Below are 27,021 nucleotides of genomic sequence, written 5' to 3'. Positions count from 1 at the left end.
CACACCCTGAGGACCCGGCCACCCATCCGGCCAGGGAGGGACCCAGAGGGGGAGGCCCGCGACAGCCCAAGGTGTACAGTCGTTGTTGATCTTTCGAGCAGATGATGGACAGCGTGTGCTGCAGGTGGGTCTGCCTCAACAAGGAGATGGTACTGCACCTGTGCCATGACCTTGTGGACTTGCCATCATGTGGAGGAGGAGGATACCAGATCCTGGTGGCTGTGAAGGCCACCGCAGCACTGAACCTCTATGCCTCAGGGTCATTCCAGGGCTCAAGCAGGGACTTGTGTGGCATCTTACAAGCTGCAGCCCACAAATGCATCCGTGAAGTCACGGATGCCCTGTTTGCCCGGGCAGCAAACTATATCAACTTTGACATGGATCAGTCCCAACAAGATGCGTGGGTAGCAGGATTCTCGGCCATCGGCAGGGTGCCCCAGGTCCAGGGGCTAATAGATAGTCTGCATGTTGCCTTGCGTACACTGGGCTGTCTGAGTGCCCTACATCACCAGGAAGGGGTTCCACTCCCTGAGCATTCAACTCGTGTGTGACCACCACTTGAAGATCATGCACGTGTGTGCGCACATCCCAGGGAGACACCAGTACGGAGGCCGGTGACCCGTATGCAGACCCAATACAACGAGGCCCATGCGGCCACCTGGCCTGTCATTGAGCAGTGCATCGGACTTCTCGAAATGCGGTTCTGATACCTCGAACGCTCTGGTGGTGCACTGCAGTACATCTCCAGTGGGTTGCCTGCTTTTTAGTGGTCTGCTGTGTCCTCCACAACCCGGTTCAGCAGCGGGGCAACATGCTGGACGGAGAGGAATATGTGGCCATCTCGGAGGAGGAAGACAAGGAGATGCCGGACCAGGAGGGGCTGGTGGACGAGCCTGGAGATGACCCACGGGGCCAGCTGGAGGATTGAGTGCAGGCAGGAGCGGCGAGGGTTCGGCAACCTGGAGGGCTTGGGAGGCCCTCATCCTTGCCTGCTTCACACAGGACGTGGGCTCGTTGGTTATATCCCTTTTTCCAACCTCCACGCACCCTTCCCACCCCATCCCTCTTGGAGAGGGTGTGGGGCAGTGGAGGAGAAAGCCCTGACCGCCATGTCTGGGGAGATGGAGCATAAAATATAGCAGAGAGGGCTTGGTACAACTTTATAAAACATTGGTTAGGCCACAGATGGAGTACTGTGCACAGTTCTGGTCACCACGCTATCGGAAGGGTGTGATTGCACTGGAGGGGGTGCAGAGGAGATTCACCAGGATGTTGCCTGCGATGGAAAGTTTCAGCTATGAAGAGAGCCTCAAAAGGTTGGTTTTGTTTTCCATGGAGCAGAGCGGGGAGGGGGGGAAGGGGGGGGGGGGGGGGGGGGGGAGGAGATGGCAGGATCCGATAGAGGTATACAACATTTTGAGAGACATAGATAGGGTAGATCTACAAACTTATCTTCTGCATTCACATCCAAGTAATTAATGTATATAACAAACAGCAAGGGTCCCAGCACAGATCCCTGTGGTACACTGCTGCTCACAGGTTTCCAATCACAAAAGCAACACTCCAGCGTCACTTATTAACAAGCCAATTTTGGATTGAATGTGCCAACTTGTCTCTGATCCCATGGGCTCCAACCTTTTGGATCAGCCTTCCATGTGGGACTTTGTCAAAGGCTTTATTGAAGTTCATATCAACCATGCGCTACTCTCATCAATATATTTAGGACTTTCGGTGACGGCATGTGAAATCAGGTCACACGAAAGGTGGCTCCAGCCATTGTCCTGGATTTTGATCCCTTTTGTCTGGTTTTCTTTGGGAGATTTTGGGTTCTAACCAGTAGGTTGGTGTGAAGAACAGAAAGGCGACAGAAGAATGCCAAAAGCCTTGTCAAAAAAGGCCACAGGAAAGAAAACCCAGCTGGGTAGCCCAACAAAGGTATCTGGGTGAGAAACGATGGCCGAGGCGGTCACACCCATCACATTCGAGATGTTGGCTGGGGTGAGGTGCAGGAGTTGGAGAAGTTTGGCAGGCAGATGGCTGGTCAATTTGAACGACAAGGGAAGGAAATTAAAGAGTGTTTCAAAGCCACCATCGAGGAGGCATTGGACCCGATATGGAAGCAGTTGGGCAAGCCGGTCAAGATTGTGAAGGAGCAAGGGGAAACGCTGAAAGGCGTGGAGGAGGACTTGTCGATGATCAGTTTGCCTTGTTGGAAGCTGAGGTGCTGCTCATGGTGGACAGGAATAAGGTCCTAAAGACCAAAGTTGAAGATTGGGAGAACAGGTCGCGGTGAATGAACCTCCGAAGGGTGGAATTGCTGGAGGGAGTGGAAGGTCTGAGACCAAACTAGTATTTTTCAGAAATGTTCTCTCGATTGCTGGGAGGGGATGAAGTGTTCGCCGCTCCTGAATTGGACAGGGTGTATTTAGCTCTGCGGCAGCAGCCATGGCTGAACGAACAGCTGCAGGTGGTGATCGTCTGATTTCACAGTAACCAGAGGAAGGAGCGGGTCCTGGATGGGCAAATAAAAGTTCCATCTACCAAGGGCAGCACGGTGGCGCAGAGGGTTAGCCCTGCTGTCTCATGGCGCCGAGGGCCCAGGTTCGATCCCGGCTCTGGGTCACTGTCCGTGTGGAGTTGCACATTCTCCCCGTGTTTGCGTGGGTTTCGCCCCCACAACCCAAAGATGTGCAGGCTAGGTGGATTGACCATGCTAAATTGCCCCTTAATTGGAAAAAAGGAATTGGGTACTCTAAAATTTTTTTTTTTTTTAAAAAAGAAAAAAAGAAATCTACCAGAACATTGGTGCCGAACTGGTGAAGCAGCAGACGGCCTTCAATAAGACGAAGACCGTGTTGTACAATAAGGTATGCAATTCGGAGTGGTGTATCTAGCGAGGCCGTGAGTCGTGCTGGTCTTGAAGGATCACTATTTTGATGTGCCGGGGCAGGCCAAGGCCTTCATCATCAAGGACAAAGGACTGGGAATTGTTTGAGGATAGCTGGTGGGATATTTTGTATGTGGAAGTTGGGTTGGGGTGGCTGTAAATATTACAATATAATGGGTTATTCTTTTGCTCTTTTTCTTGGAGGTTCGTGTTTTGTTTTGTGGAGACCAGGGTCATGGGGGATGGTCGAGCAAGGTGAAGCATGGTAAGGATGCTGAGATTGGAACAAGGGAGTAGCCAGTATGGGCTTGGGGGTGGGGCTGTAGGTCTTTGTTCTGGTCAATTTTGGGTGGGTGTTGGAGGGGAGGTCAGGGGGGGACGGCACCTTGCTCGCACTAAAAGATAGGCTCGTGAATGGGAGTGGTGTGGGGGGGGGTGCGGGAGGAAGGGGTTGCAACCTGTTGGGCCAGTTTGGTGAGGTTCAATGGGTAGTATGTTTGTTTGGGAGGGGGCTAGTTGAGGTGGCAGGTTTTCTACCGGCTTTTTGGTGGGGGCGGGCGGGCAGAGGAATGTGTGGTAGTGAGCTAACAATGATTGGTGGATTTACTTGGTCTTGGATGGGCCTGGGGGGGAGGGGGGGGGGGGTTGTCAGTTGTGAGCGGTCCCAACAAGTTTAGTTTGGGAGCCAACATGATGCATGGTGTTTTTACAAGAGACTCACATGATGGTATGGGACCAGACTAGGGTCTGGAAATCCTGGGTGAGCCAGATATTTCCCTCTGCCTTTGTTAGTAGGCTGTGGGAGGGGAATCTTAATTAATAAGAGAGTTTGGTTCTGGGCGGAGAGGGTTATCGCTGATCAGAGTGAACGTACGTGATGGTTCTTTCCACTTGCCTCTCGCTGTGTGGGTAAGAAATTAATGAGGTTCAAGCAGTCCAATTTTTCTCCTTCATGTTTGGCTCATGAAAGATTTCCATGTATAAACTTCAAAACAAAGTATTTCTGATTGCCACTTGGCAGCAAGTAGCTTTGAACATATCCACCCATTACAGCATTAAGTGGGGCGAGTTCCCAGGATTTCCTTCACAAATCTCCTCCTGCACAGAAAGTTTGGGTGCCCGAGCAGGTTCCTTTTTGTTCATGCCTTGTAATTGTTGTACTCTTGGACAGATTCAAGAGTAGTTCAAGTTTAAGAGCAACACTTTCACCTTTGTCTTTTCGTTTTGACTATTTTTGACTTCGCAGGCAGGCTGCACCTGATATCTGTTACCGATAGCATAATATGGGGCTTGGAATTTTGGTGTCAAGTTTCCTACTGGTATATTATGGTGTGTATCTCAGCTCATATTTTTAATAAAGTATAAAAAATACTCTCTTACCCATTAGGCAAAGATAATGGACAGTGTTGTGAAATAGTTGCCAAAATACCAGTAAAGACCATACAATGCACCTTCAGTAATCCTCTGTCATAAATGGCCATGATATTATGGTCTACAATGAATGAGAATCCGATTAAAAAGCAATGAATGCTGCATCACCATAAGCCACATCATGTCAGATTAAGTAATTATAATATCGGCAAGTTTTTACACTTCTGTGAAGATTGCCAGTTCAAGGGTAGTTTTATTGCAGGTGTTTGCCCACAATGGAGTCCTCTTAGAAGTACACGTTCTTATACTTCTGGTTTTAGGGAAAATAATACATTGTTCCCTCACTTAGAAAATTCTGAGATGTTTTTCAAAATCAATATTGGCTTCTGTGGGTTTAATCAGAAGTTTTGTGACTATATTTTTTTGCTTTCCAGGTCATAGGGCTGTATACATTGGGGTTCATGTTCCTCTTGGGAGACAAAGCCGAAGGCGTCACAGGCATCGTGGTCATAAGCATCATCATAGGAAAAAGGGAAAAGAAAAGGACTCTGATAAAGAAGATGGAAGAGAGTCTCCCTCATATGGTAAGAATTAATAACAGTTCTCGATAGTTCTGGGTCAAAATGCTGAAACTCCTTTTCTAGCCACAGTGTGGCTGTTCCTACACCACATGGACTGCAACAGTTCAAGAAGATGGCTCACCACCACCACCACCTAAAAACAATTAAGGATGGGTAGTAATTGTTGGTCGAGCCAGTGATGGCCACATCCCATGAACAACAATTGAAAAAGAAGTCAAATTAATGGCATTATATAAATAGAGATTAAAATGTATTTGGTTTATTTGTTTCTTGCCATTCATTTTTTTCCTGTTGCTTGTCTTTATATCTCCTTTTATTTCTCTTTTCTTCAAACCCTGTCTGCTTTCTTCACCCCCCCCATGCACCCCAGATTGTATTTGTGGAGCCCCCTCACACATTGCTTCTTCTGTTTTGTGGCCAAGGTACTCTGTCTACACTCCTGGGCTCACTCCCTGTGCTTTTCTTTCTCTCTGCGTGCTTGAGACTTTCTTCCACACTCTCTTGATGTTTGCAGTGTACCCCCTCCCAGCCACGCCCTCCTTTTTCTTTTTGTGCTCATGGATTTCCCCCTTCCTCTTGTCTTTGCTGTTCGTAATGTGAGCACAGTACGAAGTCTTACAACACCAGGTTAAAGTCCAACAGGTTTGTTTCGATGTCACTAGCTTTCGGAGCGCTGCTCCTTCCTCAGGTGAATGAAGAGGTATGTTCCAGAAACATGTATAGGGGGCCCAGGAATGTGATCACCTGTACTCCACACTGACATTTGGCCTTATTAAGTCTCAGCCCATTCCGTCTGATGCTTTGTAAGACCTTGATCAGTCTGTCATTGTGTTCCTCTAAGGTGGAACCCCATATGATGTTGTCGTCTACATAGACCCGGACCCCCTCAATGATATGTTCCAAAGATCTGTGGAATATCTCAGACGCAGATATAATGCCAAAGGGCGTGCGAAGGAAGCAATATCTGCAAAAGGAGTATTGAATGTACAGTACTTGGTACTTTCTTCATCAAACTTGAGCTGCCAGAATCCCTGCGCTGCATTGAGTCTGGTTAACAAATTTCACACCAACATCTCGCTTGTGATCTCTTCCCTCTTTGGAATTTGGTAATGCTCCCTTTTAATGTTTGAGTTCAAATCCTTGGGATCCATACAAATCCTGAGATCGTTATTCTTCTTTTTCACACAGACCATTGAGTTGACCCCGTCTGTAGGCTCTTCTCTTTTCTTTGACTCCCAAGTTATGTCATCCTGTATAACTCTGCCTTGAGACGGTCACACAATGGTGCTGGAACTTTTCGAGGAGCGTGTATCACCGGTTGAGCATTCTCTCTTAATTGTATTTTATATGTGAAAGGCAAGGCACCAATGCCCTTGAATATTTCCGGAAAGGCCTGTACAATGGACTCCACTGAGCCACTGTGCATACTCAGTGCACGGTCAGTGCTATAGACTCTTCGCACCAATTCCAGTGCCTCACATGCTTTATCACTCAATAATGATTCATGACCTTCAGCACCAATTGAGAACTTCAGCTTGGACACTTTGGTTTTTACTTGCACATCTAATTTGCACATACCCAAAGTGTTAATCATCTTACCATTGTAGTCTTTAAGTTAGAGCGTTTTATTTTGAATTCTCGGCTTTCGCTACACGGTCTTAATATCACTTATACTGATTAGGTTTGCCTTTGCACCAGCATCTAATTTAACAGTAATTAGCGATCGATTCAAATTCAAAGGACAATCCAATTGTCCCTTGTTACTGCTGCAATACCACTTTCATCACTCCTTCTCCTTGTAGGCGTCATTTTATTCGGTATGGCTTTATTTGATGTGTCTTCATCCAATACCAGGCCAATGAAAAATACGTCCGTTAAGTTAGTGTCATCTATCATGTTAATTGACTACCCTGCATTAGTTTTCTTATTTGAGAGTGTTTTGCGAAGTGATTCTTCCCTTTGCACTTCGTGCATATTTTGCCAAAAACTGGACATTGCGTTGATAGGTGCTTACAGCCATTGCATGTAAACAATGTGGTTATATGTTCAGACCGTTTAGAATGGCTGCTTGGACCATGTTTCGTTTCTAAATGTGTCACAACACCAATGGCAGCTGCATCGCTTGCAATAGTCTCAGCAAAACTTCTTGCATTAAACGTATTAACATGTTGAGCAGCTAGTTTACTAGCATGGCAATTTTTATGACATCTTCTAATTGGAGCTCATTTTCTCATAAAAGACGGTCTCGCACCTTAGTATCATGCAATCCAAAAGCAATTTGATCTCTAATCATGGAGGATTTCAGGATCGTGAAGTTGCATGTCAGTTTAAGGCCAGTAAGAAAACTATTGAATGATTCACCAGTCTTCTGCGTGTGCATTCGAGAAATGAACCTTTCATATGTTTCATTTTTCTTAGGTGTACAATGCTCGTCAAATTGTTTGACCACAGCATCAAATTTCTTACTGTCTTCCTCTTGCGCAAATGTATTATATATTTGAATCGTCTGTTGGCCTGCTACCATGAGCAATAACGCAATTTTTCTCTCGTCTGGCTGTGCCTGCAACCCGATAGCTGAGACATACAGAGTGAAGTGCTGCTTAAATGCGTGCCAATTTTCATCCACATTACCAGTAAGTTGAAGCTGTTCTGGAGCTTTCAGACTTTCCATTCCCCCCCTTCCCCCCCCTCCCCCCCCCCCCCCCTCCCCCCCACCCCAGGGGGGGAGGGGAGGGGGGAGTGGGGGAATGTGGAACCCATGGAGGTTTTTGCATCCCCGATGATTATCTTGGACCATGCTCCAAATTGGGTGCCTGCACAGAGACCTGCATGGAGGTTGGATGTGGTGCCGTTGGCGGACCCAAGCTTTTGTGTAAAGGTGGGACAGGTGATTGAAAATTATGTGGGGTTTGATAGGAATGGGGAGGGGGCAGGGGAGTTGGTGGTCGCACTGGAGCAGGTGAACAAGGCATTCAAGGAGTTTTCTAAAAAGTTGTAGCGGTCGGAGCTTCTGGTGGATGAGTCAGACGTGAGTGAGTTTTTGGGGCTGTTGATGTGTTTTAAAAGAGGAGAGGGCAGAATTGGAGGACCAGTGGGGATGGAAGCGGTGCAGGTGGCGATAAGGAGGATGCAAACGAGTAAGGCACCGGGCCCGGATGGTTCCCGATGGAGTTTTATCAAAAGTTTTTGGATAAGCTGGTGCTGCTGTTGGTGGAGCTCTTTGAAGATGCAATGGCTAAGGGGCACTACCAGAGATGATGGGACAGGCATCCATTTCATTGCTGTTATCTCATGAATTGTGAATGGAATGGAACACGTTTCATAGCCAACATCCCTACTTTGTGACCTTATGATGGAGGGATGATGACTGGTAAAGTATTGATGGTTGGGCCTCGGACATTATCTTGGTGGACTTCTGCAGAAATGTCTAGCAGCTGAGATAATTAACCTCTAACAATTACAGTCATCTTCCTTTAATATTATGTATGACTACAGCCAGCAGAATATTTTCCCACTCATCGCCATGACTTCCATCTTATTGGGGAGTCTTGATGCTAAATTTGGTAAAACCTTGGTAAAATTATTCCCCCCCCCCTCATGTTGGTTCTCCCATCTGCCAGCCGAATCTGGCCAGTATGTCCTTCAGGGCATGGTCAATATTGCTGTACCAAACCATGCTTGGTGATGATCATTTGAAGTTCCCCACCCCAGAGAACATTCTTACTGTTGCTGTCCTAATGCTTCCTCCAAGTTGAAGTACTGATTCAACTTTGAAGTATTGATTCATCAGCTGAGGGCAGCAGGGTGGCACAGTGGTTATCACTGCTGCTTCACAGTGCCAGGGACCTGGGTTCAATTCTGGCCTTGGAGTTTGCATGTTCCCACCGTGTGTGCATGGGTTTCATCCGGGTGCTCCCGTTTCCTCCCACAATCCAAAGATATGCAAGTTAGATGGATTGGCCATGATAAAATTGCTCCTTGGTGTCCAATGATTGCAAGTTAAGTGGGGTTACGGGGAGAGTGAGCCTCGCGAGGGTGCTCTTTCGTAGCATCGATGCAGACCCTGGTCGACTGGCCTCTTTCTGCACTGTCGGGATTCTTGACGCTAAATAAATTCTTTATCGAATACCATGAGACTGTGTGGTTTGGAGTTAATGAAGAAAGGCCCTATTCCCCAGTGACTGTATCCAGGGTATGGGCTCTGGGATGTTGGCTGAAAGATGGGATTCTCTGTCAAGCTGTTGCTTTATTATTATGTGGCAATCTCCCAATTGTGGCACAAATTCCCTGATTGTGAGAAGGATTTTGCAACGTCAGCTGGACTGCCAAGTGCCTTTGACTTGTCCAAATCTGGTGCCTTGGGGTCTCCTTTTTTTTTTACAATATTATTGACACACACACAAACACAAACGCCTGTGTCACTGTATTGATCAAACCAGGGAGAAATGGCAGGTTTCCTTCCCTGAAGGACATTAAATAAACCACCTGGATCTGTACAACTATCTGGCAGTTTCGTACACACCATTACTGACTGGTACTTTTTATTATAAATTTATTTAATTGACCAAATTAAAATTTCCGAGCTTCTAAAATGGGAATTGAACCTGTGTCTCTGTGTCGTTAACCCAAACCTCTGAATTGCTTGTGTTCAGTATGGTAGAGTAGTGGTTGTGTAACTGGGCTAGTAATCCAATTTTTGGTGCACTATATAACTTTATTTTCCATAACGCCATTTCAGAAATTTGCAACTTGGTGACTGATTTTGATTGGAACCATCTACTTCATGTTATTTCTGAGTCACACAGGGAGATTTCATTATATTTCACCTCCAGTGCCAAGTTAAGCTACTCTTAAACTCCCATGCATCTTCTTGACAACACAGCTGGTATCGTCTGGTTTAAAAAAAAAAAGAACATTTAGAGTACCCAATTATATTTTTATACAATTAAGGGGAAATTTAGCATGGCCAAACCACCTAACCTGCACATCTTTTGGGGGTGAAACCCATGCAGACACGAGGAGAATGTGCAAACTCCACACGGACAGTGACCCAGGGATGGGATTCGAACCTGGATCCTCAGTGCCGTTGTCCCAGTGCTAACCACTGTGCCACTTGCCACCCATTGGTATCGTCTGGTTGATCCCATGTGCTGACCAGGGTCAAAGTTGGAAAATACTGGGTTGGTTTCTCCATTGGCTGACGTCAAAATCGGGAAAGGCGATTGGGCGGACAATCGGTTTTGACACCGAAATTGTGGTGGGCACCGAGTTCACGCCAAATTGCAATTCTCTGGTGCCTCGACAGCGGCGTCAATAAATTCCATCCTGCACGTACTATACACACATACAATAAACGCAGTGTGCTTCTCATTAGTGGGCTTGATCGGTATTCTCTGGGGCCTGTGCGATTCTCTGTCTCCACCCGGGGGAATTTGATGGCGAGATTCCCTTGTGCTTTCAAAAATCGTGAAACAGGCGCCATGGCTGCTGAAGGGGAGAGCGGGTATATGGAAAGTGTCCATTATCGCCATAGTGTGCTGACAGTTGTGCCTGTGGCTGGGGGCTTCTGCCAGGGCTGGGGGAAGGAGTGGGGGGTGGCCAGGAGGTGGGCTGTGGGGCGGGGTGGACGGGTATGGAACACCATTGCCACAGCCTGCAAGGCAGCCATGCAGCTGCGCATACTGCCGACTTCCCACTGTGAACTTAGTGCTACGGATCATATGGGTGCATCCCTAGGCCACCCCCTTAAGTGCCCTCTGGCTCCAGCCAACCCATCAACAGGATGGGTGCGCTCCAGCGCAACCAGTGCCATTTTGTTGGATGGGATGAGTGTGTGTGGGGAGTGCAGTGTGTATATGCGGCTGCAGCTTGTCAGCCTCCTGAGTGTCAATCACCCACCCGGCGAATCAGACACTGTTTTTCAATAGAATCGGTCATGTTCTACGTGACGCCGGTGTTAGCCCCTCCACAGTCACTGAATCGGTCCAGGTGCGGCGCCAGTTTTGCTGTTCCAGAAGACCACAAATCCTGCCCCGCGCCAACACTTAGTCTCAGGAACAGAGAAGTCGACCGGTAATATTTCAGATAAAAGTATGTAGATTGTAGTGATTGTCTACTGTAGATCAACTCAAATAATTTTTAGTTGAAAAGGAATATTAGATTGCTATTTTCCTCATGCTACCTACTGTATGTTCAATAAGAAGAACAGAGTATGTTGAGAAAACTCAGCAGGTCTGACAGCATCTATTAGGAGAGAAATTGAACTGTATGTTCACTCTACATAGTGTTGGTGTTATTTGGCAGAGTCAGTAAGCCTGGAATAACTTTCACCCAGTTTGTTGACCCCCATCTTTAGCCGTGATGTTTCTTAGTAACTGATGAGGGTCCCATTTCTCATGTTTGCTAATTCACCTTCAAAATCTAGGGCAGGCTAAATTCCGAATAGGGTATATGTTTCCAATTGTGCATGGCTCAATGCCAGTAACATCACCTTATTTTAGAATATATTTGTTGATACTGCCCATAAAATACACTTCCTAGCTGATGTTGAATCTAAATTTTATATCCTTTTGAGTGCAGATTTTAATTTGATTTTGATTCTCCCTGCTTTGACTTATTTATGGGGATATTTTTTAAATGAGATATTTTTACATTTCTGTTCTAGAATTAAAATGTTTAGGTCTAAAATCTGTGGATCATAAAGATAACTCCATAATTTCGAGTATCCGTCTTTGCTTAATGTATAATGTACAACTGCATCAGCATATGTGGCTGTTCACCTTTTGCTCGTGCTCTCTTTCTCTCAGCCGTCTCTCGCACGCAGTCCCCCTCTCAGCCCGTCTCTCGATCTGCTCGGCTCACGCTCGCGTTCCCCCTCTCTCCGTCCAGCGCTCGCGCACCCCTCTCTCCGTCCGACGATCGCGCTCCCCCCCTCTCCGCCCGTCTTGCGCTCGTGTTCCCCCTCTCTCTGCCTGTCCGGTGCTAGCGCTAACCCTCTCTCCGCCTATCTTGCGCTCGTGTTCCCCCTCTCTCTGCCAGTCTTGCGCTCGTGTTCCCCCTCTCTCTGCCAGTCTTGCGCTCGTGTTCCCCCTCTCTCTGCCAGTCTTGCGCTCGTGTTCCCCCTCTCTCCGCCCGTCTTGCGCTCGTGTTCCCCCTCTCTCCGTCCATCTTGCGCCCGTGTTCCCCCTCTCTCCGCCCGTCTTGTGCTCGTGTTCCCCCTCTCTCCGCCCGTCTTGTGCTCGTGTTCCCCCTCTCTCCGACCGCCTAGTGCTCGTGCTCCCCCTCTCTTTGCCCGTCTCGTGCTTCCCCTCTCTCCGTCCGTCTCGTGCTTCCTGGCTCGCGCTTCCCCTCTCTCCGCCCGTCTTGCACTTCCCCTCTCTCCGCCCGTCTCGCGTTTCCCTCTCTCCGCCCGTCTTGCGCTTCCCCTCTCTCCGCCTGTCTCGCGCTTCCCCTCTCTCCTCCTGTCTCGCCCTCGCGCTCCCCCTCTCTCTGCCCGTCTTGCCCTCTCGCTGCCCCCTCTCTCTGCCAGTCTCGCCTTCGCGCTGCCCCTCTCTCTGCCCGAATCGCGCTCCCCCTCTCTCCGCCCGTCTCGTGGTTTCCCTCTCTCCGCCCATCTCGAGCACGCGCTGCCCCTCCCTCTGCCCGTCTGGCGCTGCCCCTCTCTCTGCCCGTCTGGCGCTGCCCCTCTGCCCGTTTGGCGCTGCCCCTCTCTCTGCCCGTCTGGTGCTGCCCCTATCTCTGCCCGTCTGGCGCTGCCCCTCTCTCTGCCCGTCTGGCGCTACCACTCTCTCCGCCCGTTCTGGCGCTACCGCTCTCTCCGCCCGGTCTGGCGCTACCGCTCTCTCCGCCCGGTCTGGCGCTACCGCTCTCTCCGCCCGTCTTGCGCTTCCCCTCTCCCCGCCTGTCTCGCGCTTCCCCTCTCTCCACCTGTCTCGCCCTCGCGCTCCCCCTCTCTCTGCCAGTCTTGCCCTCTCGCTGCCACCTCTCTCTGCCAGTCTCGCCTTCGCGCTGCCCCTCTCTCTGCCCGAATCGCGCTCCACCTCTCTCTGCCCGTCTCGTGGTTTCCCTCTCTCCGCCCATCTCCAGCACGCGCTGCCCCTCTCTCTGCCCGTCTGGCGATGACCCTCTCTCTGCCCGTCTGGCGCTGCCCCTCTCTGCCCGTCTGGCGCTACCACTCTCTCTGCCCGTTCTGGCGCTACCGCTCTCTCCGCCCGTTCTGGCGCTACCGCTCTCTCCGCCCGTTCTGGCGCTACCGCTCTCTCCGCCCGTTCTGGCGCTACCGCTCTCTCCGCCCGGCCTGGCGCTACCGCTCTCTCCGCCCGGTCTGGCGCTACCGCTCTCTCCGCCCGTCTTGCGCTTCCCCTCTCCCCGCCTGTCTCGCGCTTCCCCTCTCTCCACCTGCCTTGCCCTCTCGCTGCCCCCCCTCTCTGCCAGTCTCGCCTTCGCGCTGCCCCTCTCTCTGCCCGAATCGCGCTCCCCCTCTCTCCGCTCGTCTCGTGGTTTCCCTCTCTCCGCCCATCTCGAGCACGCGCTGCCCCTCTCGCTGCCCGTCTGGCGATGCCCCTCTCGCTGCCCGTCTGGAGCTGCCCCTCTCTGCCCGTCTGGCGCTACCACTCTCTCCGCCCGTTCTGGCGCTACCGCTCTCTCCGCCCGGTCTGGCGCTACCGCTCTCTCCGCCCGGTCTGGCGCTACCGCTCTCTCCGCCCGGTCTGGCGCTACCGCTCTCTCCGCCCGGTCTGGCGCTACCGCTCTCTCCGCCCGGTCTGGCGCTACCGCTCTCTCCGCCCGGTCTGGCGCTACCGCTCTCTCCGCCCGGTCTGGCGCTACCGCTCTCTCCGCCCGGTCTGGCGCTACCGCTCTCTCCGCCCGGTCTGGCGCTACCGCTCTCTCCGCCCGGTCTGGCGCTACCGCTCTCTCCGCCCGGTCTGGCGCTACCGCTCTCTCCGCCCGGTCTGGCGCTACCGCTCTCTCCGCCCGGTCTGGCGCTACCGCTCTCTCCGCCCGGTCTGGCGCTACCGCTCTCTCCGCCCGTTCTGGCGCTACCGCTCTCTCCGCCCGTTCTGGCGCTACCGCTCTCTCCGCCCGGCCTGGCTCTACCGCTCTCTCCGCCCGGCCTGGCGCTACCGCTCTCTCCGCCCGGCCTGGCGCTACCGCTCTCTCCGCCCGGCCTGGCGCTACTGCTCTCTCCGCCCGGCCTGGCGCTACCGCTCTCTCCGCCCGGCCTGGCGCTACCGCTCTCTCCGCCCGGCCTGGCGCTACCGCTCTCTCCGCCCGGCCTGGCGCTACCGCTCTCTCCGCCCGGACTGGCGCTACCGCTCTCTCCGCCCGGTCTGGCGCTACCGCGAGCCCTCTCTCACCATTCGGGCTTCACAGCTTCAGTGTCCCAGGTTCGATACCCGGCTTGGGTAACTGTCTGTGCGGAGTTTGCACTTTCTCCCCGTGTCTGCGTGGGTTTCCTCCGGGTGCTCCAGTTTCTTACCACAGTCCAAAGATGTGCAGGTTTGGTGGATTGGCCATGCTAAATTGCCGTTAGTGTCCAACAAGGTTAGGTCAGGTTACTGGGTTATGGGGATCAGGTGGAGGTGTGGGCTTAGGTAGCTTGCTCTTTTCAAGGGCCGGTGCAGAGTCGATGGGCTGAATGGCCTCCTTCTGCACTGTAAATGCCATGATCTATGACACCTTTCCTTCACACTTTGCATATCTTATTCTTTGAATCCCAACAACCTCTTCTGATCTAACCTGTTCTGTATCCATTCTTACCAAATTGGTTCACACCTGTTTATAATAATCTTTATTGTCACAAGTAGGCCTACATTAACACGGCATTGAAGTTACTGTGAAAAGCTCCTAGTCGCCACATTCCAACGCCTGTTCAGGTACACGGAGAGAAAATTCAGAATGTCCAAATTACCCATCAGCACGTCTTTCGAGATTTGTTGGAGGAAACCGGAGCACCCGGAGGAAACCCACGCAGACACGGGGAGAACGTGCAGACTCCGCACCGACAGTGACCCAAGCAGGAATCGAACCTGGGACCCTGGCGTTGTGAAGCAACAGTGCTACCCACTGTGCTACCGTGCCGCCCATTTTGCCGTGTTGCTAGACTCATTAACATATCAGATGCACTGGTTAGATTCACACAGTCACTCTGTCCTGCCCTAATTATCTTACTCACAAATTCTCATGGTTTCTAACCAGAACATACCCACAGAACATATTGTAATTTCTCTGGTATGTTTTCATGACAAGTCATTGATATAGATCGTAAATAGTTGAGACTCAACACTGATCCCTGTGGCACTCAACGAACTAAAGCTTGCCAACCTGGAAATTACCCATTTATCCCAGCTCTGCTTTCTGTTAGCGATTCAATCCTCCCTCTAAGCTAATATGTTACCTGCTGCAGAGAAACAGGACTTCCCTGTAACTAAAATGTGTGGCTGTCTTGTTAATCTATGCATATATAACTGACCATTTTGTTCCAGATTTTTGATCCTTAACTTCTGAGCTCTGGGGCATAAAGGTTACATGACAATTGCTCAGGAAGTTCAAACTTCTGTTAGACAATTGCCCTGCAAACAGATCCATCCAAAATTACGATGTAACTCACAAACACAATGATTCTGACTGTCTTAGCAGAATAGTTACGCAGGAAAGTTTAGAAGAATTAAAACCACTTCTAACTCCTGGCTAACTATAATACTGACTCCTCCCCTGCCCTCTGTCCCACTGACTGACTAACAACACCCCTCCCCCTCACCCCCACTGACCAACAGACCATTAACCTATCACCCTCCCCATGGACCACCAGACCAATATCCCACACCTGCCCCCCTCCACTAACCACCCAACCCTCCACTGACTTGTCCCATCCACACATTATTCCCTCCCAAAATAAATCCTACTCACTTAGCTTACAACCGTACACACTTGCCATCTCCCTGGCTTCTCAAAGGTCAAAGACCTTTGCTTCCAACTCTTCTGCTCTCTGGAACGTGCTGCACTGAATAGTTCTCATCTAGCTGGAATTGGAAGGACAGGTGGAAAAGCAGCTGCTGGATTTTATTTTAACGAGGAGTGGAGTGGCAGTCCGATAGTGCCACTGCATGGATGGCCAGCTTCCCCACAACTAATGTTAAACCATTGGCTGACAATGCCAACTTTATTCCTATCTTTTCTTTTAAACCCTTGCTTCCCTTAGCAATGTAGGGTGCATCACATCCAATCACTATGTGGTGCCAGCCTTTCTAGTGCCTCCACTTTTTGTTCCCTTCATTCAGTGTCCTAGAAACACCTTGTTTAACATACTTTTGGCAAAATACTATTACTTACTGATGTGTTGGGTGGTCTGGATCCGTGGAACACATACGGGTCACCAACACTTGAAATAGTGCAACACTATTTTATTGAATCATTAACTGTTTAACATACTCTGACTGTGGGTTAACTCGATACTAGCTTTAACTAAAGACCTTTGCCGTGTCCTAATCAGTTGATGCACTCAGCACATGGTGAATGTCTGTGTTGCAGGCTGTGAGCTCTGTCCTCCTAGCTAACTGCAGCTCGAATGAGCGGGAACTCTGATGCCCCCTGTCTTTATAGTGCGTGTGCTCTAACTGGTGATTGACTGCGGTGTTGTGTGTGTTGATTGGTCCCACTGTGTGTCCATCAGTGTGTGTCTGCACCATGATATACTGGTTTAAATTATGAAACTTACTACTTACAATATAAAGTAATATTTTTTCTACCTCAACTGTACGTTCAGTCTACCAATAGACCTCTATTTTGACCCATAATCAGCCCCACCACTGTTCTGCCAACAAGTCTGTTAACTTGGCTAAGGAAGACCATTGGTGACTAACATAGGAGGAATCCAATACATTCTTGTACAGTCTTTTTGCTCTCATTTTCTTTTTCATTTCTCCCTATTTTATGGATACATTCAGATTCCCCCATCAGTCTGATATTTGTCATACTACTCTTCTTTCTGCTTTGTTTACTCTATCTAGTTGATCATCAAGGGAGCTCTGGCTTTGGGTTGTCTCCTTTATTTTGCCCCTTTGTAAAAATGAATCTAGACTATACCTCAAGCATCTTTTTGAAGGTTGTCCATTGCTCTTTTACATTTCTGCCTTTTGCAACCGTACTTATAAATTCACTTCTGCCTGGATCTCCCTTAGTCTGCTCAAATTTCCCCCCCCCCCCCCCCAATTAGGCAGTTATATTCTAGATTCCTCTTTGTCCATCTCCAAAACCGATCTAAATCTGCAGTGCTACGATCACTCTTCCAGAAGTGTTTCCTGACTGTGACATTCTCCACACGACCCACTTCATTCCCCAAGACTTGATCCAGCTGGGCACGAAACATTGGGGGAATTTTATGGAGTCTGCAAGAATGTGAAACGTAGCACGTGGGATGACTTAATTAGATAGGGTGCTTATTCGCATGTTTTTTAAATCAAGTCTTGCCTTCAAGATAAAGTCAATGCACGAGAATCTTGTTGCAGTTGATTCATGTTTGTTTAAAGGTGGCTTGCACCTGTCTGCTTTATGCAGTTGTGTCTAAGGTTTTTTCTTGTTGAATTCTACATCATAAGGGAGGGGAGCAGGAGATTGGCAACTTGCATGGCGTTGTGGACTTGGCAACGGTGAGTTAGTAGTGGTGGGGGAGTGGAGGATGGATCCAAATGATATCGGAAATTGGAGCCTGGTGCATGGAGGAGCGATATGGGAAATGCCTTGGTTGGGGATGGTGGAGACAGTTAAGGTGAGAGAATGAAGGGTTTAAAGTGCAGTGTTAATACTGTCCAAATGTATGTCCATCTCAAGTGCGTTGCCTGACTGTCTGTGGTGGTTTCAAGATTGAGTCTGCAGGCTTTGGAGGTTCAACCAAAACGTAGAGCTTTTTTAGAAGATGTTAACAGGCTGCGATGTTAAACTGCCCGTTTGCCTGTGCCTTGTTCTCAAGTGTGCTGCAAGGCTGCTTTGAGGAAACACTAAGAACACTATGAATACAGAACATTTCATCTCCGTTTAAATCAAAGGCCCCTGACACAATAAACAGTATAACATAACAATCAATTGGCAACATATACAATCAATCAACAACAACAGTCAATACGCAAGACATTCCAGAGGTCGTCACTCTGTGTGGTTGTCGGTGAACCTCTGGCATCTGCTTTTTAGTACTTGCTGCAACCTCTGGTGTCTTTGGCTTGGTGTGAGCACCGTCAGTGATTTATCGTAACCGGAATCGACGTAGTGATCTGAGGTTGACTCGTTTGATTCGCGCTTGAGATGCTGTCTTCCCCAATTGGTTCGGTTATTGCCACGTTCTTGGGAAGGTCCAGGACGTCTCTTGGTACTGCTGGATTTGGGCTCAGTCAGTTCTGCCTCTAACGGATTGGTTCTTGCGCCATAAATTGATCCCTATGCCTTCTCCATATTACGTCGTCTTGCACTTGTGTAGTAGACATTTCTCTGCTAAGGTGGTGGCAAGAATTCACTTGTGGTATAATTCTTTACCAGAATTTCAAGACTCTGGTGAAAAACGCAACGTTTTGTCTTGTTCTCCCGTTGTATGAACTGATCCTGCTACTTTTTCTCGACAATTTATTTTGTCTTGGGTGGTTTTAGCCAATTAAATGTTATACATAGTTGGCGTTTAAACATACCAATGCCACAGAAAATTGGGTTGTTGAGTGCACCGTATCTCTAAGTCAGCAGGAATTGACTCAAACGTTTAGTCAATGAACCTTGTTCTCTGGTTACCTTTAATGAATGTTTCATCATATGGACAAAATGTTTTGCGAACCCATTTAGCACAGGGTGATCAGGAGCGGACTGGATGTGTTGAATTTGTTCTCTTTCCTGTAGTTTATGGACTCTTGAGATACCAACTGTGGTTGATTATCGCTCTTCATTTGTTCAGGGTAACCGAACCTGCTGAAGATTTCACCAAATCTCTCAATTGTTCTCTCGAATGAAGTTGACTTCATGATGGCAACTTTAGGCCATTTCGAGTGAGCATCGACGAGAATGAGAAACATGCACCCTTCCAATGGTCTGGTGAAATCAACATGTACCCGTTGCAGGCCTCCTCTGGCCATTCCCACAGGTGCAATGGAGCTAATGGCAGCAGGTTCCTCACTTTTGCACAAGACGAACACATTCCTGCCTTCTCCTCGATTTCGGCACCTTAACCTGGCCATCAAAAACAGCTCCTGGGTATCTTTATCTTTGCAATACCATAGTGGCCTTTGTGTGATTGGTTTAATACACATTTTCTTAATAGTGGTGGAATGATGACACATTCCCCAGAGGAGACAACCAGCCTTAAGGATAACTCAAGTTGTTGGGTGGAATATAACTTTAACTTCGGATTTGCTTCTGAAGTTTTGCCTCAAAGGCATATCCAAAGCACCATGTCCATAACCTCTGACAGTACAGGATCACTTCTGGTATGCATCTTCGCCTGTCCTGCAGTTTCAAGTGTGTTATCTACTTTCTCGAAGTAGAAAATATTTCCACACTAACTGCCTATCGATTAACTATTTGGTAAGTGTAGTCGGGGGAGTCCATCTGCGATCCCATGAAGGTATGACTGACTATACTTGATTGTGTATGTTGTGCTGACAAGAGCAGTGCCCACCTCTGCAATTTGCTTGCTGTCAGTAATGGAAGCCCAGTATGAGGTCAAAAATTGTTGTTAGTGGATAATGGTCCATCAATAAAGTGAATTTCCTCCAATGCAGGAGTTGGTAAAACCCTTTTATTCTAAAAATGATTCCTCGGACTTCTTTCTCTATCTGCCCTTAATTGGTTTCCACTTTATTCAAGGTTCTCGATGCAATGGCTATCGGCTTCTCTTCACCTGTGTACAGCCTGTGGGAAACCACCGCTCCAGCCCCATAAGGTGATGCATCACATGCCAATTGCAGGGGTAAAGTTAGGTCAAAATGTGTCAGGACGTCTTTGGGTAGCGCCTCTTTTACTTGCACGAATACTCTCCTCACATTAATCCCCCCATTTCCACTCTTTATTTTGACACAGTTGATTGGGCAAGGGTTTTAGAGTGGTTGCCAGATTCGGGACAAACCTTTTGTAGTAATTTGGTACGCCTGCGAAAGATCAAAGTTGCTTGACATTGAGGTTTGCGTGCCTTGGTAATGGCTTTGACCTTCGAAGGTGACTTATGCATCCATGACATGACTCAGATATTCAATTGAAGTTTGGAAAATTTCCCAATTGTCTTTTTGGACTCTTAATCTATAATCTTCTCATCTTTGGAGTTTGGCATCTAGGTTGTAGAGATGTTGTTCATTATTCTTCCCAGTAACCAAGATGTCATCCAGGTAACACTAGACTCTGTCTAATTGCTTAAGGTTTGGTCCATAACTCGTTGGAATAACACTGGCGCTGAAGTGTTGTCAAATGGTAATCTTTTGTATCAAAATAACCCAGTGTGTGTCACAATCATCAAGAGCTGTTGTGAACCCTGATTCACATTCATTTGAAGATATGCTTAACAGAGGTTGCTTTTAGAACATAGAACATACTGTGCAGAATGAGGCCATTCAGCCCATCGTGTCTGCAACGACCCACTTAAGCCTATTTCAACCCTATCCCCTTAACCCAATAACCCCTCCTAACTGTTTTGGACACTAAGGGCAATTTATCATGGCCAATCTACCTAACCTGCACATCTTTGGACTGTGGGAGGAAACCGGAGCACCCGGAGAAAACCCACGCAGACACGAGGAGAAAGTACAGACTCCGCACAGACAGTGACCCAGCAGGGAATCGAACCTAGGACCCTGACGCTGTGAAGCTACAGCACTAACCACTATGCTGCTGTGCTGCCCACTTTACTGAAGTGTTGGCCTCCAACCAACCAGGGAATAGGCCCTCAATCAGGGGTAGAGTGTACCGCCCTGTACACAGTACAGGGTTAATAGTGACGTTAAAATTTGCCACAAATGTGAATGGATCAAATCTTTTTTATCACTGTATCCCTTGGGTTTTTCCTGTATACAGTCTGCTGCCATCTGGCTCGGCGGTGGCCCCTTCCACCCACCACCCAGCCTGCCCCTCCCTGCTCCCCTCCCACCCACCCCCCCCCCCCCCCCCCCCCCCCCTCGTGCCCCTCCTGGTTGGTCTGAGGGGGGTGTTTTCCCCCCTCTTTGTTTTCTTCCCCCGTCGGCTTCGGCTGTATTTTCCTTGCGGCTAGGGGGGGTTTGCCCCCCCCCCTCCTGTGTTGTTTCTTTTATGTCTCCCCAGCCCTTTCTCTTTGCCCGGGTAGGTGCTCGGGCATCGTCTGTGCTGGATCTGGAGGTGTATGCCACACAGGGGATTGACATTTCCCCGTGGGATGCCTGGGTGGAGCTGATGCGGTCGATGTGGCACCAGGAACTGGCTCGGTGGTTTCTGCCAGTGGCTGAAGTTCCACGTCGGGGTCGGATGGATCCGCGTCTGCCATCTCGTCGTCTTAAGGCTCTATGGTTGATTGGGCCAGGGGCAGTGGCGGTAGCAGCATATGCAGCAGATCAGGGACGCGGCTGCAGAGGTAGTCCACGTGTCTGTTTGATCCGCGGCCTGTGTACGTACCTTGTATGAGACTAGTCCAGCCTGTGACCGTATCACACCCGGGATCCATGCGGCACCGTTGCTGAAATTCTGGACATGTATTGAGTCACTTTGGGAGAAACTTCACAGGGGCGTACTTTACACCTGTCCTGGCTGCAGCGAACCTTCCAGCCAATGTCTGGGGGTACCAGGCTCAACTGAATGCGGAGGTGGTATCCCACTAGCAACCCGGATGGCGCGACCCCTGTCGTGGTGTGTGGCGTGGTCCGATTGCAGAAAAAGGATTGGGCCAACCGTGTTACAAAGATCCCAAGGTCTGTTTCCTCATTCCTTGCTTTTAAATTTTTTTTTTTTTAGAGTTTCCAGTTATTTTTTTTTCCAATTAAGGGGCAATTTAGCATGGCCAATCCATCTAACCTGCACATCTTTGGTTTGTGGGGGTGAGACCCACACAGACGTGGAGAGAATGTGCAAACTTCACATGGATAGTTACCCAGGGCCGGGATCGAACCCGGGTTCTCAGTGCTGTCCGGCAACAGTGCTAACCACTGCCCTACCGTGCCACCCTCCCCATTCCTTGTTTGAATGTTTGGACCGCCCGCTCGGCTCACCCTTTTGAGGCCGGGTGGTAGGGTGCGGTGCCACGTGGTGAATCCTGTTTGAGTGCATAAATGAGCCGAACTCCGCATTGGTGAAGGCCAATGAAACTAGCACCTTAAATGCGGAATGTCTGGTGCAGACGTTCAACCGCAGCTTTCGCGGTAGATGCTTGATTCTGGTGTACCTCCATTCACATGGAGTGGGTGTCAACTATGACGAGGAACATGGAGTCCTGGAACGGTCCCACAAAGTCAAGGTGGAGGTGACACCTGGGTTGACCCGGCCTTTCCCACAGGAGGAGAGGTGTCGCTGGTGGCACCTTATGCTCTTGGCACAAGCATACAATGCTGTGCCAATTTCTCAATGCCGGCACCTATTCTGGGCTACCAGACGTAACTGCAGGCCAACATCTTGGTTTTGGAAACTTCGAGTGCCCGTTGTGGAGGTCCTGTAAGAGCCCCTCTGTAGAGATGTAAATAGAGACACAATTTCTGATAGCTGGTTAATAAAATACAAGAGGTCGAGGAACCTCTGTTGCAGTTTTTGTTGACCTTCCATTATTAAATTCTGTATGACTCAAGGCAACTTGTAATGTTGAACTACTTAAACCACAGACTAATCTATCTCTGGTATAGTTTAACACATCCCCAAACTCGGTGTTCAGCTAATCTTTTCAAACTGAAATCTATTTACCTCCTTCGTGGTTGTGTTTATGCAACCTAGACCTTTTTTGTGATGACTAAAGGTTTTGGTGCATAGTGGCTCTACATGTGAACACTTTTTAATTTAAAAAAAATTAATTCCACTTGCCTGGCTTGTTATCTACAAGAGCAATGAACAAACAAATATCCCAGAAATTATTTAATCTTTGGGCAGCAGCAGCCATTTTCTTTCTATTATGGATCTTTTTTGTCTCCGCTTTAGTAGTGAAACTTGCATCAAAATAACATTCCCTTTTTATATCAGCAATATGCAAGGTAATGCAAGAAACAGGTCAAATACTTGGTATGCAAATGAGGGAAAATAGCAAATATTGTTGATCACCTGCATCGAGTTCAAACACAATGAGATTTCATCAGATATACTCCCAATACAATAACATTGTTCATAAAAATCCCCTGAAAATGTGGAAAGATTAGACTTACTCTTTTGCATAAATAGCACATATGAAAAATCTAGTTAATACACAATCACTTGCCATTGACATAGTAAAGCAAAGAACATTGTTGGATTAAATAATCTCACCAATACCAACCAATAGTATAATTCCACTTTAGGATGCAGTATTTTAGAATATAAGTGCAATCTTAAGACACAATTGATTGTAAGTCTGCTTGTTTCTATTGCTAGTCAGCCCTCTAAAGTAAAACTGTACCAGCTGGACAGCAAGATTCCAGATTTGAAGTTGCCTTTTAAATTAGCACAATGCATGAATGAAGTGTAAAATGACCTATTCATCCAGTAATTTTTGTGTTCTCTTGTCTTTAGTATGCAGTATGATTTGGTTCACTTGCAGTTACACATGACCCACCGATGGAGATGTAAATAGAGACACAATTTCTGATGGCTGGTTAATAAAATACAAGAGGTCGAGGAACCTCTGTTGCAGTTTTTGTTGACCTTCCATTATTAAATTCTTTATGACTCAAGGCAACTTGTAATGTTGAGAGTATGCATCTAAAATTTTTTTTAAAAAAAATATCCATTGTACAATAAATTTTATTCATCTCCTGTATAGGGAACAAACCAATTTGTTTATAACCACTTCCAGGGTATGCATTTAGAATATTTTGAAAACTTTATGATGACAACATAGTTGCCAAAACTGTTTTATTTCTGTGACCGGAATTCTTACAAGTGTCGAGCGACAATCTATTCTAATTTTTTAAAGGAGGTTTATATCTGTGGAGCAAAATGTGAACTAGATGTGCATTATTAAAATGTAGAAGAGCTGGTTCAGTTTTAAAATAGTAACACCCGAGTTAGTTGAATGAATGTAGTAGTTAAACCTGATTTTTAACCTAATCTTTAAAAAATGCAGATACCCCATCTCAACGTGTCCAGTTTATCCTGGGGATAGAGGATGATGATGAAGAGCACATGCCTCACGATCTATTTACAGAACTGGATGAACTTTGCTTCCGTGATGGAGACGATTGTGAGTGGAAAGAAACAGCCCGGTAAGTGCTAATATTGCAATAGCAGGGGTTTATTTTATTTCATTTCAATTCCTGGTTACCCTTGGAGGATTCTTACATTCTTATACACTACTGTTTCACAGTGAATGTGTTCCCCAATGTACAGAATAATATCTCTTATAACTGTACATGGTATACAAAGGAAGGATATTTACCTGTCACGAAAAGATGCTCATTTAGATTTTGAATAAACTACCACTAATAATTTTCTCCTGGTGATTGGCAAGCCTGATTTTGCAATTCTGCGAATTTGGAAGTTTTATTAATTTTGCTCATCTTATAAATTAACTTTTCTTTTTGGAAAAACGGCATTTTAAGTTGCAGTCGATGATTTGAAAGACCTAGAAAGTAATTTTAAAACTTTGTGAATTTTTTCTTTCGTAGGAATTTAATTAGTTCTATTCTAGTAATTTTCTTGAGTAACTTCAGCACTTTGGTTTATATGTAATTTTGATGACCCCAAAGCATTTTTTTAGTTGCCATCCAAAATATATATTGCCTTCCTGGATGAATAGATTCACGTCACAGTTTTACTGCTTTTTCTCCCTGGAGAACAGCGGTAACTAAAAGCAAGTTCTGATTTAAAGGGATTACCATTAAATTTTAAAGTTATTAATTAAGACAGAAATTAAAAGACTCCGTGTTGCCCTCCAAAGACAGTCTTTTTTACTCATTATTTTTGTTTGCAGATAATCTAGAACTCAGTGGGAAAACTCCCAGCTTCTTGTTCAAGATAGGCATAATTTTGCATGAATGAACGAGACTTGTTGATCAAGTGTGAGCCATGCCCTGGAATGCTATGGACTTTGGCTCAGAGCGGGTTTACCTAAGCTGCTCCTGGATAAACTTTGTTCCAGTCTTGTATAGCTAGATGTGTCTTCCTGAAACAATTTTGACTTTTCTCTACACAAGTAGAGATAGGGCTTTAAGTGGTGGGGGAAGGGTTCAGTTGCAGGGAAAATGAGAAAATTAAAACTAAAGGACGAGGTAGGAGTGCGGGTTAACAATGTGGCGGATGGTTACCAGAAAATAAAGGTGAGGGACAGGATGGGTGAATGTCTTGAGCCTGGAAATTTGACAATAGAACAAATTTAAAAGCTTTGTATCTAAATACACAAAGCATTCAAAACAAAATTAATGAGTTAACGCTGCAAATAGAGACAAACATGGTTACAAAGAGACCCAGGTCTGAGAATAAATATACAACGGTACTCGGTATTTTGGAAAGATAGACTGAAAGGAAAAGGAGGTGATGTAGCTTTGCTGGTGAGGAAAGGGATCAGTGCTGTAATGTAAAATGATATAAGCCCTGGAGATCAAGATGTGTAATCAGTCTCAGTGGAAATAAGAAATAGCAAAAGGAATATGTCCCTGGGGAGTAATCTTTAGGTCCTCCAACAGTAGTTCTGCAGTGGGGCACAATAGGGAAATAGTACTTAAACTATTGGGATTGAAGGCAGACACGTCCCAGGACCTGATGGCCTACATCCTAGGGTGATAAAGAAAGTGGCAGCGGAGATAGTGGATCCATTGGTTATAATATTCCAAAATTCCCTGGACATGGGAAAGGTTCCAGTGGATTGGAAAAATAATAATTTAACGCCCTTATTTAAAAAGGGAGGGAGGTAGAATGTAGGAAATTACAGACCAGTTAGTTTAACATCTGTTGTTGGAAAATTGTTAGAATCCATTATTAAGGAAGTAATATCAGGACATTTGGAAAGTCAAAACTCAATCCGTCAGAGTCAGCATTGTTTCATGAAGGGTATATCATGTTTGACTCATTTGTTACAGTTCTTCAAAGACCCAGCCAAGTGGATAATGGGGATCCTATAGATAGATGTAGTATATCTGGATTTCTGGAAGGCGTTTGACAAGATGCTGCACAGAAGGTTAATACACAAAATTAGATCACATGAGGTTAGGGGTAATTCATTAGCTTGGATAAAAGACTGGCTGATGGACAGACAGAAGACAGAGTCGGGATAAATGGGTCTTTTTCTGGATGGCAAGGTGTAACTAGTGGGGTGCCACAGGATTCGGTCCTTGGGGGCCTCAACTATTTACAATCTATATTAATGACTTGGATATAGGGATAGAAGGTTCTATAGCCAAATTTGCAGATGGCACTAAAATAGGTGGGACAGTTAGTTGCAAGGAGGAAATAATCTTACAAAGAGATATAGATAGGTCAGGTGAGTTGCCCAAAATGTGGCAGATGGAGTTTAATGTGGCTAAGTGTGAGGTCATCCATTTTGGTCAGAAAAATTGAAAGGCAACTTATTATCTAAATGGGGAGAGACTTCAGGGTGCTCAGGTGCAGAGGGATCTGGGTGTCCTCGGGCACGAGTCGCAGAAAACTAACATGCATGTACAGCAGGTAATAAAGAAAGTGAATGGAATGTTGCCATTTTATAGCTAAAGGAATAGAGTATAAAGGTAAAGAACTGTTGTTGCAACTGTACAAGGCATTGGACTTTAGGGTGGCTAAGTGATATTGTCGCTGGACTAGTAATCTCGAGATTCAAGAAAATGATCTTTTCACCCGGGTTCCAATCCCACCACGGCAGGTGGTGGAACTTAATCTCTGTTAAATACCTGGAAATAAAAGCCTAACGATGACCATGAAATCATTATCGATTGTTGGTTAAAAACCCATCTGGTTCACTAATGTCCTTTAGGGAAGGAAATCTGCCATCTTTACCTGGTCTGACCTACATGTGACTCCAGACCCACAGCAATGTGGTTGACTCTTAAATGCCCTCTGAAATAGCCCAACAAGCCACGCTGTGAAAACACA

At 47.2% G+C, this 27,021-nt stretch overlaps 1 protein-coding gene across 8 annotated transcripts in view; it reads left to right on the top strand.

The window, feature by feature from the left end:
* slc4a7 (solute carrier family 4 member 7) overlaps positions 1 to 27,021 on the top strand; it is a 271,390-nt gene that overhangs the window by 93,399 nt on the left and 150,970 nt on the right. For all 8 annotated transcript variants that reach the window (XM_072509348.1, XM_072509347.1, XM_072509344.1 and 5 more), the window contains exons 3-4: positions 4,693 to 4,842; positions 24,065 to 24,203. In XM_072509348.1, coding sequence (XP_072365449.1) covers positions 4,693 to 4,842; positions 24,065 to 24,203 — 289 coding nt within the window. The remainder of the gene's footprint in view (positions 1 to 4,692; positions 4,843 to 24,064; positions 24,204 to 27,021) is intronic.

This window comes from Scyliorhinus torazame, chromosome 6 (assembly GCF_047496885.1).
Source record: "Scyliorhinus torazame isolate Kashiwa2021f chromosome 6, sScyTor2.1, whole genome shotgun sequence".
Classification (NCBI taxonomy): Eukaryota; Metazoa; Chordata; class Chondrichthyes; order Carcharhiniformes; family Scyliorhinidae; genus Scyliorhinus; species Scyliorhinus torazame.
This window is presented reverse-complemented; position numbering and strand designations above follow the sequence as displayed.